General features: G+C 39.0%; 1 protein-coding gene across 1 annotated transcript in view; it reads left to right on the forward strand.

Moving 5' to 3' along the window:
* The window catches only part of OPCML (opioid binding protein/cell adhesion molecule like), a 591,092-nt gene extending 583,190 nt beyond the window's left edge, over positions 1–7,902 (forward strand). The window contains exon 6 of the mRNA XM_007951891.2: positions 7,802–7,902. Coding sequence (XP_007950082.1) covers positions 7,802–7,902 — 101 coding nt within the window. The remainder of the gene's footprint in view (positions 1–7,801) is intronic.
* The last annotated feature ends 6,029 nt before the right edge of the window (positions 7,903–13,931 follow it).

A 13,931-nucleotide genomic window follows, 5' to 3' on the forward strand; every position in this document is an offset into this window, starting at 1 on the left:
GCAATCTATTTCCATAGTGATACTGCCTCAGAAATCCAAGGAGGAGTTGCTATGAGTTGGGTCCTACTTGGCAGCACATAACAGCAACAACAAGATAATAGCATCAAGTAGAGGGGAGTGCCTGAACTGACAATCTATAGCACAGGACTACTTTATTCTTACCAGATACTATGCTAATCATTTTACATATGTTATCTCATTTAAAATTTCAAATATTCCAGTAAAAGTTGGTAGTATTATCCCTATTTCCAGTGAGGAAACAAAGTACAGTTGACCCGTGAACAATGTGGGTTTGAACTGCATGGGTACACTTATACATGGATTTTTTGTTTGTTTTTTATCAAAATATGGATCTTGGAGAAATTCAAAAGCTAATAGACACCACACCAGAGGAATTAACAGTAGACAACTTGATGGACATGAGTGCTTCTGAACCAATGACAGACAATGAGGAAGAAAATATAGAAGAAGCAGAAAACAAACTGACATTTGACAATCTGGCAGAAAGGTTATGATTACTAAAGACTGCTTTTGATTTCTTTCATGACATGGACCCATCCAGGACAGGGACATTAAAACTAAAACAAAAAGGGGAAGAAGGATTGGTACTATATAGAAATATTTTTAGAGAAATGAAAAAGCAAAAATAGACAGAAATTATGGTGTATATACTTAAGGTTAGGAGCTTTGGTGGTGAGGTGCCTAACACATTTGACTGCTAGCCAGAAGGCTGGTAGTTCAAATCCTCCAGCAGCTTCGCAGAAGGTAATCTAGTTCTGTAAAGATTTACCACCTCAGAAACCCAGTGGGGGTCTCCATGAGTCAGAATTGACTTGATGGCAGTAAGTTTTGAGTTTGGCATACTTAGGGTTACACAAAGTGTGCCTGCTTCTCCTTCAGCCCCTTCCACCTCTTCTACCTCTGCCACTCCTGAGACACCATGACCAACCTCTCCTTTTCCTCCTCCTTCTCATTCTACACAACATGAGGGCAACAAGGTTGTAACTCTTCATGATAAACAACTTCTACTTAAAAAAAACAAAAGAACTAAACTCAATGCTGTCAAGTAAGATCTGACTCATAGAGACCCCTCCTTGGGTTTCCAAGGTGGTATCACTATGCAAGTATATTGCACAATCTTCCTTACGAGGAGTGGCTGTTGGGTTTGAACCTCCAGCCTCCTGGTTAGTAGTCCAATGCCTTAGGTGCTATACCACCAGAGATCCTAGCACTTCTACTTAGTGAGTAGTAAATAATCATCATTCCATATAGGTAATAAACTTATCTGTTGTCTATGTGTGTGAATTCATGTGAAAATCTAATAACTATACATCAAGAACTATTTTAATCAATTCTTTATGTTACTGATAAGGTATATTGGGTCTCTGGAGCTTTGGTGGTGCAGTGTGCCTAGGGCATTTGACTGCTAACTAGAAGATTGGCGATTCAAACACATCAGCCACTCTGCAGAAGGAAAGTTGGGCAATCTAAAGATTTACTGCTTTGGAAACCCAATGGGAGATACTATGAGTCAGAATTGCCTTGAGGGTAGTGTTTTTCTTTCTTTCTTTCTTTTTTTAATACATATTTTAGTTTTCTAGTTCTGTTCTAATAGTAATATATGACAAGTGGATGGCTTGAACAAACAGAGTTTATTCTCTACTGTTTAGGAAGCTAGAAGTCCAAGTTGGACTTGGAAGTGCCAGATCTAGGGGCTGGATGAAGGCAACTAAGCCTTGGGCTTCAGTTCTGCCTCTTGCTCCAGTTCCACTGAAGCTGGAGATGTCCCTTAACTCAAACAGCTTCTGGATGCTGAGGCTGACAAACCCAAGGTTGAGAAGTAAAATGACACAGTCCCAAAGTTGTCAACCAACACAGCAGGCCACTAGTTCAAGTCCAGAAAACAATTTCAAGATTGACAGACAATATTGCATGTGGCTAATGAAATGAAGATTCACACAAAGGCAGGATCCCGATGTGCCAAAAAACTCAGGACCTTTCTCAAAGCATCTTCTTACATACAGCAAGCCGCTCACATCCCTAAGACAGCTACTCAGCTGCTCATTGGAGATTCCACCACGAAGTTGATTACCAGTCTCATAATGTTGTTGTTGTTGTTATTTGCCGTTGAGTCACCCCTGACTCATAGCAACCCCTCCTTGGGTTTCCTAGGTAGTATCACTATGGAAGTAGGATTGCCCAACCTTCCTTCCAAGGAGTGGCTGGTGGGTTTGAACCACCAGCCTTCTAGTTAGCAGTCAAGTCTCATAATAGGAAATCACTACATCCAGCTGTCCAAGCACTCATAAACAGGCCCTGCCAAGTTGACACATAACCTTAACTACCACAATAAGGCTTCCAGTCAACAGTAGGATATTAATAGTCAACTTTTGGGGGAGTCAAAAGTCATAGTGGACTTTTAAATGCACAGGGGATCATTATGCCTAAACTCTGCTTTGTTCAAGGGTCAACTCTATCTTATTTAAGATTTTGCAGCTCACAAGTTGTAGAGCAGCATTTAGACCCAAATTGATTTGACTCCAAAGTTGCCATGATTACTTGCATCTTAATAGTGGTTAGTGACATGAGCCCTAAGGATCTTTAGAGTCTCAAAGACAGGGAAGGCAGTAGGGCCAGAGGGGCAGGAGTGTATAGAACACATCTCATTGAACTCTAGCAGATGTCAGCTACATTTGTGTTTCCCTTGGAGAAACCCTGTTCGCTAGGCTTTTTTCAGCCTTATTGCACTTCAGATTCTTGCCCTTTATCCAGGTGTATTAAGGATCAGTTTTCTATGCGGGGACAGGTAACTGAAAATCTGTCTTACATTTCCAAATCCTGTATTCTAGTTTTGAGATATGAACTATGTTTCTGCTCATTTCTATTAAAAAGAGAGAGAGAGAGAGAGAGAATACCATTTGTATTCCTGAACTTGTTTAATTAGTATCAAGTAGCTGGAGAAGTCTGTGTAGTTCTTATCTCAAGAAACCATGGTGTAGGAAAACTATGCTTAACTTGATATCTGAAGACTTGTTTTCAAGCTTTACTGATGTCCCTCCTCAGATAAGTGTAGAGAGTTCAGTCAATATCATGTTCTTCATACATGTTCAATATCATGTAAAAGTGAAGAAAGCCTATAGCACACACTGGTTTTGTACATTAATTGAGCCAACTTTTGCAAAGGTTCATGCCAGCATAAGGGACTAAACATGAGCCTAAGTGGTCATGGGACCACACCAATTAGCTAAACAGCAACATCTGTCCTTTCTTCTATAACAAAGCACAGATACATGTTTGCCTATGTCACAGAGCATCTTGAGCTTACAGAAAGAAGCCCAGATGAGAGAAATGCAACTCAGATGCATTATTTTCCTCATTTCCAGTCTAATCGAACTTACTGTTGTTCTTTCTGTTATGTGCCGTCGAGTCAGACCCAAAGCACAGCGACCCCTCCTTGGGTTTCTGAGGCAGTATCACTATGGAAGTAGATTGCCCCATCTTCCTTCTGAAGAGTGGTTGGTGGGTTTGAACCGCCAGCTTTCTGGTTAGGAGTCAAGTGCTTTAGGCACTATGCTACCAGAGCTCCCATTGAACTTACTATGAAGATGCAATTAAATGACCAATTCATGGCTAGTGGCCTTGTCCTCACACTCTTCCAGCCTATAGAGGGGTACATGTGCAGTGAGCCACTCTTTCTGCTCCAGGTGAAGCTCAGAACTCTTCTTGTATAGCTCTCACTGTGGTTTTTTTTTTTTTTTTTTTTTTTGATGGGTTCCTCCATCAGTTTCATTTGCAAGCCACAAGAACATAGGGTCATAAACAAAACCAGGAAAGCAAGCAGAGTGCCATCCCACAGAAAGCAAAATTGATCATAGTCAAGAGAACAAAGGCTCTGTTTTTGGATGTTTTTTGGCTCAGTTGCCAAATTTCAAATGTGCCTGGGATCTGAATGAGGAAAGCCATGCTAGCTTTAATCTATATCACAGTGTATTAAATTAACTCCCTGGCTGTAATAGCCCTACCATTTCTCATAGACTGATTGACCAAAAGCACTTTGGCAGTAAATTGCCATATCATCTGATATTATAAAACAGGTGCTCCTCACACCTGCTAAAAATAAAACTCCCTGAAGCTGCATAGAAAATATGACCAAAACAGGGACACTTGAGTGGGTAGGCATGCTTAGTGCCCTCTTGCTGTATCAGGGGGTAGATGGCACTAGGGGAGTAAAAAGTCTGAGTGGTGACGGTTTTGTACTGAATTGGAAAGGCTGTCTGGCTGTTCACAGTTGTCTCTCCTAGCAACAGATGTAGCTTATGTTCATGTGTATCTCATAATGCTAACAGGAGAAGTGCTTTAGAAATCATCAAACCTAATCTCTGTTCATTTTGCAGATGAGATATCCAAGGCCCAGAGAGGGATGTAACTCAGGTAGAAGCAGCAGAGTCAGACAGATACCAAGTCTCCAGATTTACAGTTTACTGTTCCTCTCACTTAATGGACAACATGTACAAATGATTCTTTTCTTTACAGGGAGGAGATTATAACAACCAAAGGCACACACTGTGGAACAGAGTGACTCAGTTCTAATCCATCTCCTGTTCTAATCTTCAGTTCTAATACAGCTCCTTATATGTTGTGTGACCATAGGTCAGCTACATACATGCTCTATTCCTCAGTTGCCTCACTTATAAAATGGAAATGATAACAGTTCCTAGCTCATAGAGTTGATGTAATGACTGAATGAGTTGATATATACTTAGAATTTAGAATTATGCTTGCTATGTAGAAAGCACAATATAAATTTTTACCATCATTATCTTCTTAATCAAGCTGAGTATCTTATGTATCTACTAAGCCACTCATTGTTTATAATTTTTAGAACACAAGACTGAAACTGAATTGTGGCTGGAAACCCTGCAGCTGATCAGCACAGGACACCTTCTGCAAACTGATGATTGCATTCAGCCACACACCACTGGAAAAACCCATTTCTCTTTATGACTCTTTCTCCTTATCTCTCCATACTTTACCCTTTCATGATTTGTCATGAAATATATATATATATATATATATATATATATATATATTTCCTCCTGTTCTTTCTTTAGCTATATCTGACCTTGTACTGATAGGTTGATATCTACAGAAACACTAATTTCACTGGTAAAACTTGGAAAAAAAAAATGTGATTTATACACTAAGGACTTTTTTCGCTCTACGTTGTTGTTGTTGTTGTTATGTGCCATCGAGTTGGCCCCGACTCATAGCGACCCCTCCTTGGGTTTCTGAGGCAGTATCACTACGGAAGTAGGATTGCCCAAACTTCCTTCCAAGGAGTGGCTGGTGGGTTTGAACCGCCAGCTGTCTGGTTAGCAGGCAAATGTCTTAGCCATATTTTCGCTCTATAGGGAAGAGTATTAGAGCTTCAATTATTTCTTAAGTCAATACAAGCATGATAAATTAGACTATTTTAATATACACATACATATATGCTTTATCACACATTTATATAAACATAAGAAAGTTACTTTTAAAGAAACAAATTGAGCCTTACAAATCTTCATTGTTCATTTTCCTATAAACTCATTTAAAATCAAACTCACTCATATTTTGCAGAAGGTAATTACTCAATGTGGACCATGATCTTGAGCTTCAACTATGGGCTTTCCAACTCAATACATTCTCTAGTTTAATGTGATTCCTTAGGATGTCTGTCTGGGCTGGTGGAGGACCCAGAGCCAAGCTACCTTCCAGATGTATTTGAAGTTTCCCAAGGGAACCATCTAAGAAAGAAGATTGGGCAATCTACTTCCATTGAGATACCGCCTCAGAAACCCAAGGAGGGGTCACTATGAGTCTTATCCAACTCCGTGGCAGTGGTTTGGTTTTTGGTTTTTGACTAGGCCCTAGATCTTGCCCTTGCTGATAAATAGCATATGTGTGTGTGTGCGAGCACACACACACATATGTAGGCACAGTAGTATGAACCAGGTCATCAAGCTATCAAGTAAACATGAGATTTTAGTTATTGAGTAGATTGTGTATATCAAAAATCATAAGAAAAAATATTCATGTTGAAATCCTTGGAGTAAGGACAGTCTGAGCTTTGGTGACACAGTGCCTAAGACATTTGACTGCTAACCAGAAGGTTGGTGGTTCAAACCCACCAGCTGCTCTGTGGAAGGAAGATGGGACAATCCACTTCCATAAAGATTTACCACCTTGGAAAACCAATGGGGGTCACTCTGAGTCAGAATCAACTCGATGGCAGTAAATTTTTTTTTTTTTTTTTTTTTTTTGAAGGACAGTCTAGTTGCTCATTGCTGAAGGGAGAAACCTGTATGTTTCCCAGCAAAAGGTTAGCGTCTGCACCCTCCTTAGGAAGGCATGGGTCTGTATCATACAGTAGATGGCTGGCCAGCTGACTTGGGTCCTGTTTGAACAGACCACTCACCACATCATCTTTAAAGTAACCAGGATTATTTAGAGTGGGGCAATGTACTTATAAGACAGACCGTGAAGTCCTAGCATGAGACAGTAGAAGCAGTATGCTAGCTGGCCCCTGTCTGCAATTCTGCCCCCTGATTACTGATCTGACAGGAGGGCCTCTTGCCAGCTTTTACTCTCTTGACTATAATCAATGTTGCTTTCTCTAGGATAACACCCTGCTTACTGTCCACTTATGTTTTTTATGACCTTATGTTCTTGTAGCTTGCAAATAAAGGTGATGGACAATCCCAGAGACAAAGTAGACCATTGATACATTTGCTCTGGGCCCATTGAGTGGGCTAAGGCAATTGTAATTCATGTGATTTGTCTTTTGAAGGCTTAGTATATGAGAGAGGGCTAGTATTATGATTTCATGGGGCTATTTCACAATGGAATAGTTTTGGCTGCTAACCAGAAGCCTGGCTGTTCAAATCCACCAGCCACTCCTCAAAAGGAAGATTGGTCAATCTTCTTCCATTGTAGTACTGCCTTGGAAACCCAAGGCGGGGTTGTTATGAGTTGGATCCGACTCAATGGCAGTGAGTTTGGTTTTGGTTGTTTATGCAAAAAGGAAGAGAGGGAAGAAAGAAGAAAGCAAAAGGTCTATTTCAGGCAGAATCACTGCATAGTCATTTGAACTGAGCATGCACATTTGGAGAGGCACTGATAATTGCTGGAGTAAACCCATCACTATTGTTAAATCCTTGAGAAAACTTAATAATTTTTTCTCAGCTGCTTCAGGGGAAGCCTCCATAATACCTAAGTCATGTATGCTAAGCTTAAAAAAAAAAAAAAAAAAAAAAAGTCATATTAGAACAGCCTCCTGTTGCTCACAAAATGTCTTTTTCCCTCTCCCCTCTGCCTGCTTCTAACATTCTGGAACCTCTTTCTGCCCTCCATGCTTGTCCTTTACCCTCTTCCCTGTCTGTGCTGGGACAATTTGAAGTATAGTTTGTGAAACATCCCCAAGATTCTGCCACATTTGTCCCTGTCAATGGACCTAACATTTTGTCTCATACCTTAAATGACCCTGTTCAATGTCCCCTTCTATGTTTTTTTTTTTTTTTTTAACCCTAGTCTTTCAGTTCAAGTTATAGTACTAATGGCATACCAGTGATTTTCCCCTTAGGGTTTCTAAGTGTGTTTCATTGGGCACTTCCCATTATCTGTACCTGGAAGGTTGAGTGGGACAGGGGTGGAAGATGGGGGAATGCACACATGTTTCTGCATGTCTTTGCATCTGCTAGTCAGTGTGTAATTGTGTTACCTTCAGTGAATGCTAATGGCCTCTCTCTCTCTCTCTGCACAGGGCCTGGAGCAGTCATTGATGGTGTAAACTCTGCCTCTAGAATGCTGGCTTGTCTCTGGCTAGCAGGGACCCTCTTTGCCCACTTCTTCATCAAGTTTTGATAAGAAACCATAGGTCCTCTGAGCAACGCCTGCTTCTCCATACCACAGACTTTATACTGTGGAGGGCAAACCAATTTGGTTTTTTTTTTTTTTTTTTTTTAGGATTTGGGTGAAGATTTACAGAGTAAATTCACTTTTCATACAGCAGTTCACATCTACCTTTTTTCTCTTAGTGCCCTATATCCAGATATTGCAGGTTTTTTTTTTTTTTTTTTTTAATTTGTTTCTGTTCTTGTTTTTTGTTTCTGTTTGTTTACTTGATTTTTTCCCCCAGCTTGAATGAATGGGGTTGTGGGAGGGGTGGGCATGATTCTACTATATGTAGGATAATCATTCACTGATGTGTTAAAAATGGAATCTGCTCCTGCTTCCTTGGCTCTTCCCTCCCTTTGCTTCCCTCCTTACCACTACCATAACCACCCACACACATGAAATCAGCAGCTTCATTTGGGCAAAAATCTTGCCTCATTATGAACACCCTGAAGACACAATTTGACTCATAATGTAGTGCACAGTGAGAGTTACATCTGTGTCCTATTGTCTATGTCTTATAAGATTTGGACCATTTTTCTGATTATAATGTACATATTCCTCCCTCCAAGTTTATTACTATGTAATTACGTTAGGGTTCACATCTTTTCTTTCTTGGAAGTAATCTCAATATATCTAGATGTACATCTTATCATCTTGTTTAGCCGCTCTCCCTACCTGCTTCCTTCACTAGCTTCAGGGATTAGAAGTATGGATCTCAGCCTGAAAAGCAAAGCTAAAAATCTGCAAGTCATGACCAAAAATGAGAAAAGTATCTTGAGGATAGAACTTTTCCTTAAAACAATACTGGCCAACTCATAAAACATGATTGATATATTATTGATTTGTTAGGTTTTATCAAACTATTTATCAAAGTAATCACATGGCCATCCATCTACTCAACTTTCTGATTATCAAGTCTTTCAATTGTCCAACCACCTATCTTCCTCTCTAGCAATCTATTTACTCTATCATCAATGTAATTATCTAATACTTCTATTTCTTTCCTCACTACTCAGTATCTATTCACTGCCATATTAACCGCTAATCAGATTTTGTTAATAATAGTCTATTCATTTCTCCTCCACCATCAGGAGGCATTGGCATCTTCAAATTTACTTATCAACTTCTCATGTGAAAACCAATGATCTCACAGACTACTGACATAGAAAAACAATACCCTGTGTCATGGACACTTTAGAATGTGGTACCCTATCCACCCAAAGAGAGCTTGGTTAAACAATGGACCAAAGTATCAATGTAGTGATCAGTTACTTGCTATTTCCAGAAGAGACTGTGTTTCCTAGAACATCTTCTTTCCTCATAAAGCTTTGTTTTTTCCTTCACTTTCAATGGATCAGTGTGCTAACATTCATGCTTATGTTATCCGTTAAAGAAAGTATATGTCAGGAATCTATAGGAGTTACACAATGGCTGGGTTTCTTTATTAGCAAGAATTTAAGAAAACATATACATACGTATACACACTGACATGTTTGACTCTACAATGTGAAAAGACTAGTCTACTTGCCTGACTACAATGATGTCAGCTATTGTCTCCTCTCTGCTCCAGTTTTAATAGAATCTGTTTGAAAACTCTCTGGTAAAAATCCTATAGGGCCATTTGCATGGCAGTTGTGTTGACAACTCTGGTATTTGTTTCAGGAAGCTCTTGTGAGCTGAGGACACATGAGCAACTGACTTAATTTCCAGCATGTGATTGACACAACACTGCAAACATAAATGGGAGAGTGTAAGTGACACACAGTTTCCTCTGATGTGGGCCTGTTTCCAGTGATTTTGGGAAGAATTTTACTAGCTCTCTATGCTCAAAGCTTACCAACAAAAGCTGATCAACATTTCTACACTGTCTCCTGGAACAGGAAGGATCCAGCCAACCAGGATGACTGTTCTCCAGAAAGAATGGCAATAAAAATCACACAGGGATCTGCTCCTCTTTACCCTCGTTTAGAGATTAACCTTCTGAACAGAATGAGAAAGTTGCTCCGACAATGGTTTTCTCACAGGTCTTCCCTTCTTTCAATTAGAGAAGAATTTCAGATCCACAGTCTTAAAAAAAAAAAAAAAAGATCCATAGAATTCCACTCCCTTAAGTTTGATTGGGGAGCTCTGGTAGCATAGTGGCTAAGACACTTGCCTGCTAACCAGACGGCTGGCGGTTCAAACCCACCAGCCATTCCTCGGAAGGAAGGTTGGGCAATCCTACTTCCGTAGTGATACTGCCTTGGAAACCCAAGGAGGGGTCGCTATGAGTCGGGTTTGACTCGACGGCACATAACAACAACAACAACAAGTTTGATTGATTTTCCTCTAATGCAAGTGGTCTGTTTGTTTCTGTCCATGATGGTACATGAGCATGATATGTAAAGTGATAGGGGGTGTGTAGATAGATAGAAATATACACATATATGCATACATACATACAACCATAGGCTATCTTGGCATCCAAAAGTCTAGGCACTGTCACCAATGTTACAACTGGTATGTGTGAAATTAATATTAGATTTGCCAGAAGTAAACAGATATCTGCATTTTCCAGTGAGCTGCCATGAGCCAGATTTTTGGAACATAAATAATGTGCCAAAGCAGTATATCCATTCCAAGTTCCAGGACAACCGTGAGTAAGTACAAAGTCATAATGAAAGGTCAGACACAAACGTTTCAGATCTGTTGCCACTTTCAGCACCTGTGGTATGTTGGTGTCAGACACTGTATGAGAATTAACCATGTCATTTGAGTGTTCTGCTGGTAAAAAATCTGTTACTTTGAAGAAATAACTATGAAATTTTTAGGGAGAGGATTGTCTTTGAGAACATAGTGTTTGAAATGTACAAGTTGCATGTGTTTTACACTCTGAGGCTTTCAAAAGGAAAACACCTATCCTCCTTTTGACCAGGAATGCCATTGAAGTCTTTCAAACACAAGACAACTTGGTTGCAGATCACTATAGAACTCTGTGCTACCCCTTTCCCTAAACACAGGAAGCACCTTGTTTCAGTGAAAAAAATCCTATCATCACTTCTTCTCTGTGTCTGACCAAGAAGACCAAGCAATAAGACCTAACACAATTAGGTCAGTGCAATCAAAATAAAATGAATGAAAATGACTTTTCTTTACAGTAGATGTCCTCTATCTTCAATCTCTTTGAGTTACTTTGGTGGGGAGGGCTCCATGTAACATTAGCTGTTCTCCAATGTTTAGAAGCATATAGAAGAAGAGATGCTTACTAATGACTAAATGATTACACATGTCTTTTCAACCACACACATGGAGGATCCACGGATAAAGCCGTTTGGGAAGATTTGTTTAGGGTGCCAAAGCAAGGCACGGTGCAAATGAGGAAAGAAAGATACAAGTCTTGAACAACCTAAAGCTCTTCTTAGGGTTTCCACATGGGCAAGATAAATTCAGCAAGGTAGTTACTCTGAAAACTTTCTTCCCCTTCCCAAAACAAAATTAATATATACATTGACAAAAGTAATGTTAATGAAAGTGTTCATGTTACAGGTCTGGCCATGCTTGTTTTTATTAGTTTAATACCAAGTGCCTGATAAAGTCCTCTGTAAGACTGAATACATGTGCTTAGTTGTTCTTATTCTTGTTTTAATTGAAGTGAGGCATATAGGAAATCAAGTGTAAAAACATGCAAATATTTTATGCAGTGAACATTGTGTCTGGTTGTTCTGCTGCAATTTTACTCAACCAACAAAACAAACAAGAAAAGGTAGTACTTTGTGTCAAAATGTGGCCTGAGTCCCCTTTCTCTGAAGCTTAGACCTCATGTTAAAGGACACATTTCATAGATTTATTCTCAAAATTTGAGCGAGAAGTGAGCTCCAGGACTCCAGACACGCCACAAACAAGACTGAGTTTAGGGATCTATTTCTACATCAGTCTCATCAAGTATACTCAAAAGAGAGAAGTTCTACCAAATATAACAAGAACTATCACGTAAAACACACAAAGAACTCCAAAGCGGGAAGTGGATCTCAAAGGGAGCTTACTCTGGTCACTTCATCAGGAGTGGTTATGAACTGAGCAGTCAAGCTGGAGTCCAGACCCCCAGAGCCAGTGGCAATGTCTTGTCTTCTGCCACTGTGTAGGTGCTTTCATAAGCCCTGTTATAAGAAGGAGGGGAAGAATTGCCAATTTCAGTTGTGACATGGAGGCAAGGCCTTCTATCCCAATTTGACCCTGAATCCTACCAAGGGAAAATAATTGCATATAAAATTTCCAGCAATGGCTGGATCCAATCAAACAACAACAAACCAGTCCCTTCAGAATCAGGGAAAACAGTATAAATATTGCATTTTGGAAAAATGCAATTTTTTTGCCTCCAAGAATCATTGTTTTTGTTTTGATATTTTATAAGCCGTAATCTCAGAAACTCTCGTGCCCAATTGTTCCTTCCTACTTCTCAGAGGTTCCCTGTCTTTTCCTTTTAAGATAAATAAGTTCGAGCAGTTGCAGTAAAACTTCACATGTGTGTAACTAGGAAGGGACCATTTTCAAAAAGATACTGTATAATGAGAACTCCTAATGATAACTAAAGCAAACAAATAAAAATGTCAGTCTCATTTCCTTCTTTTCTTGCTTAAGAGAAAAGACATAAATGAAAGGAGGAAGAAATAGATTAGCAATTAAAAGATGTGGCAAAAAGATATAGTAGAACCAGTGCAATTTAGCCTTCAGGTGCAGACTACTCAGAATCAAAAGGAATGTGGAGTGGACTTAATTAGATGCAACTGTCTTCATCTTGAAAGTACTTAGCTAAGTTTAATTTCCAGCATTTGAAAGGAATTCCTTTTTTGTTTTGTTCAATAGTGCCCTTTTAAAGACACAAAATTTTTCCACAGCACTGACTGGAAAAAAGAAAGATTGTGAACCCTTTACCATTCTTTTGAAGTCACATTATACATTATCTGGCAGATTTTTAAGAATATTAATAATAACAATGATAAGTAATAATAATTTCCCTTGTGTTAGTTAAAGGGAGCATTTTTAATCATTCAAAAATTTGTGTGACATGTAAAGTGCAGTTGTGAGGAATGTGTGGGTATATGAAAATGTATCTGTCAAGTTCAGAGTCCTCTAGATTAAAAATATTATGACTTATCAATGGTGCCGTTATAGACGTGTCAGACAATGGGTGTGTCCATTCTCACAATTATCCTTAAAATGAATCTATGTTCAGATGCTTTAAAATTTATCACATGATGCAAGAATATAAATTTGTCAGCCTTCTAGACTTCCTTTTATTTTAGATTTCTTTCTTTTTTATTTTCAAAAAGTAACGAAGACTTGATTTCTGTCAGTAATTGTATTAAAGGTGAATACACTACCTGAATTTTGTGCATGTTACATTGTAGTTGTAACCTTTTCTAATTCAGGTTGAATACAAGATGGTTGTGATTGTGCAGTGTATCAATAAAGTTTGAAGAAATTTGTAACTTTGGGAGACTGTTTCTTAGGACAATTCATTGAATGTCCAGGAACAGAGAAAAGTTAGGCAAGTAACACTTCACACATATGTGGTTTGGGTAGTAGATGTAGGTAGAAAACTAAGTAGCCTAAAATGCATTCTCATTTTCTGTGTGAATGTCTTCACACACACCCAGAAACACACATACACACAATAGAAGACAGTATATTCAGGTACTTTCCATGTTACTCCTGTGTATCAAATTTCTGTGCTGCTTAAAAATAAGGTAAAATAAAATACACTTGTAGCCTAAGTCTAAAGTATTTATTGACCCAAGATAAAAAGACATCAGAAGAGAAACTTCAGAAAAATAATACACAGACACTGCTGCAATTGTGCTCAACCAAACAACCAAACAAAAAAGGTAGTACTTTGTGTCAAAATGTGGCCTGAGTCCCCTTTCCTTGAAGCTTAGACCTCATGTTAAAGTACACATTTCATAGGTTTATTCTCAATATTTGAGTGAGGAGTGAGCTCCAGGACTCTAGACATGCCA

This window comes from Orycteropus afer, unplaced genomic scaffold (assembly GCF_000298275.1).
Source record: "Orycteropus afer afer isolate SDZICR_OR568_19922 unplaced genomic scaffold, OryAfe1.0 scaffold00315, whole genome shotgun sequence".
In the NCBI taxonomy this organism is placed as follows: Eukaryota; Metazoa; Chordata; class Mammalia; order Tubulidentata; family Orycteropodidae; genus Orycteropus; species Orycteropus afer.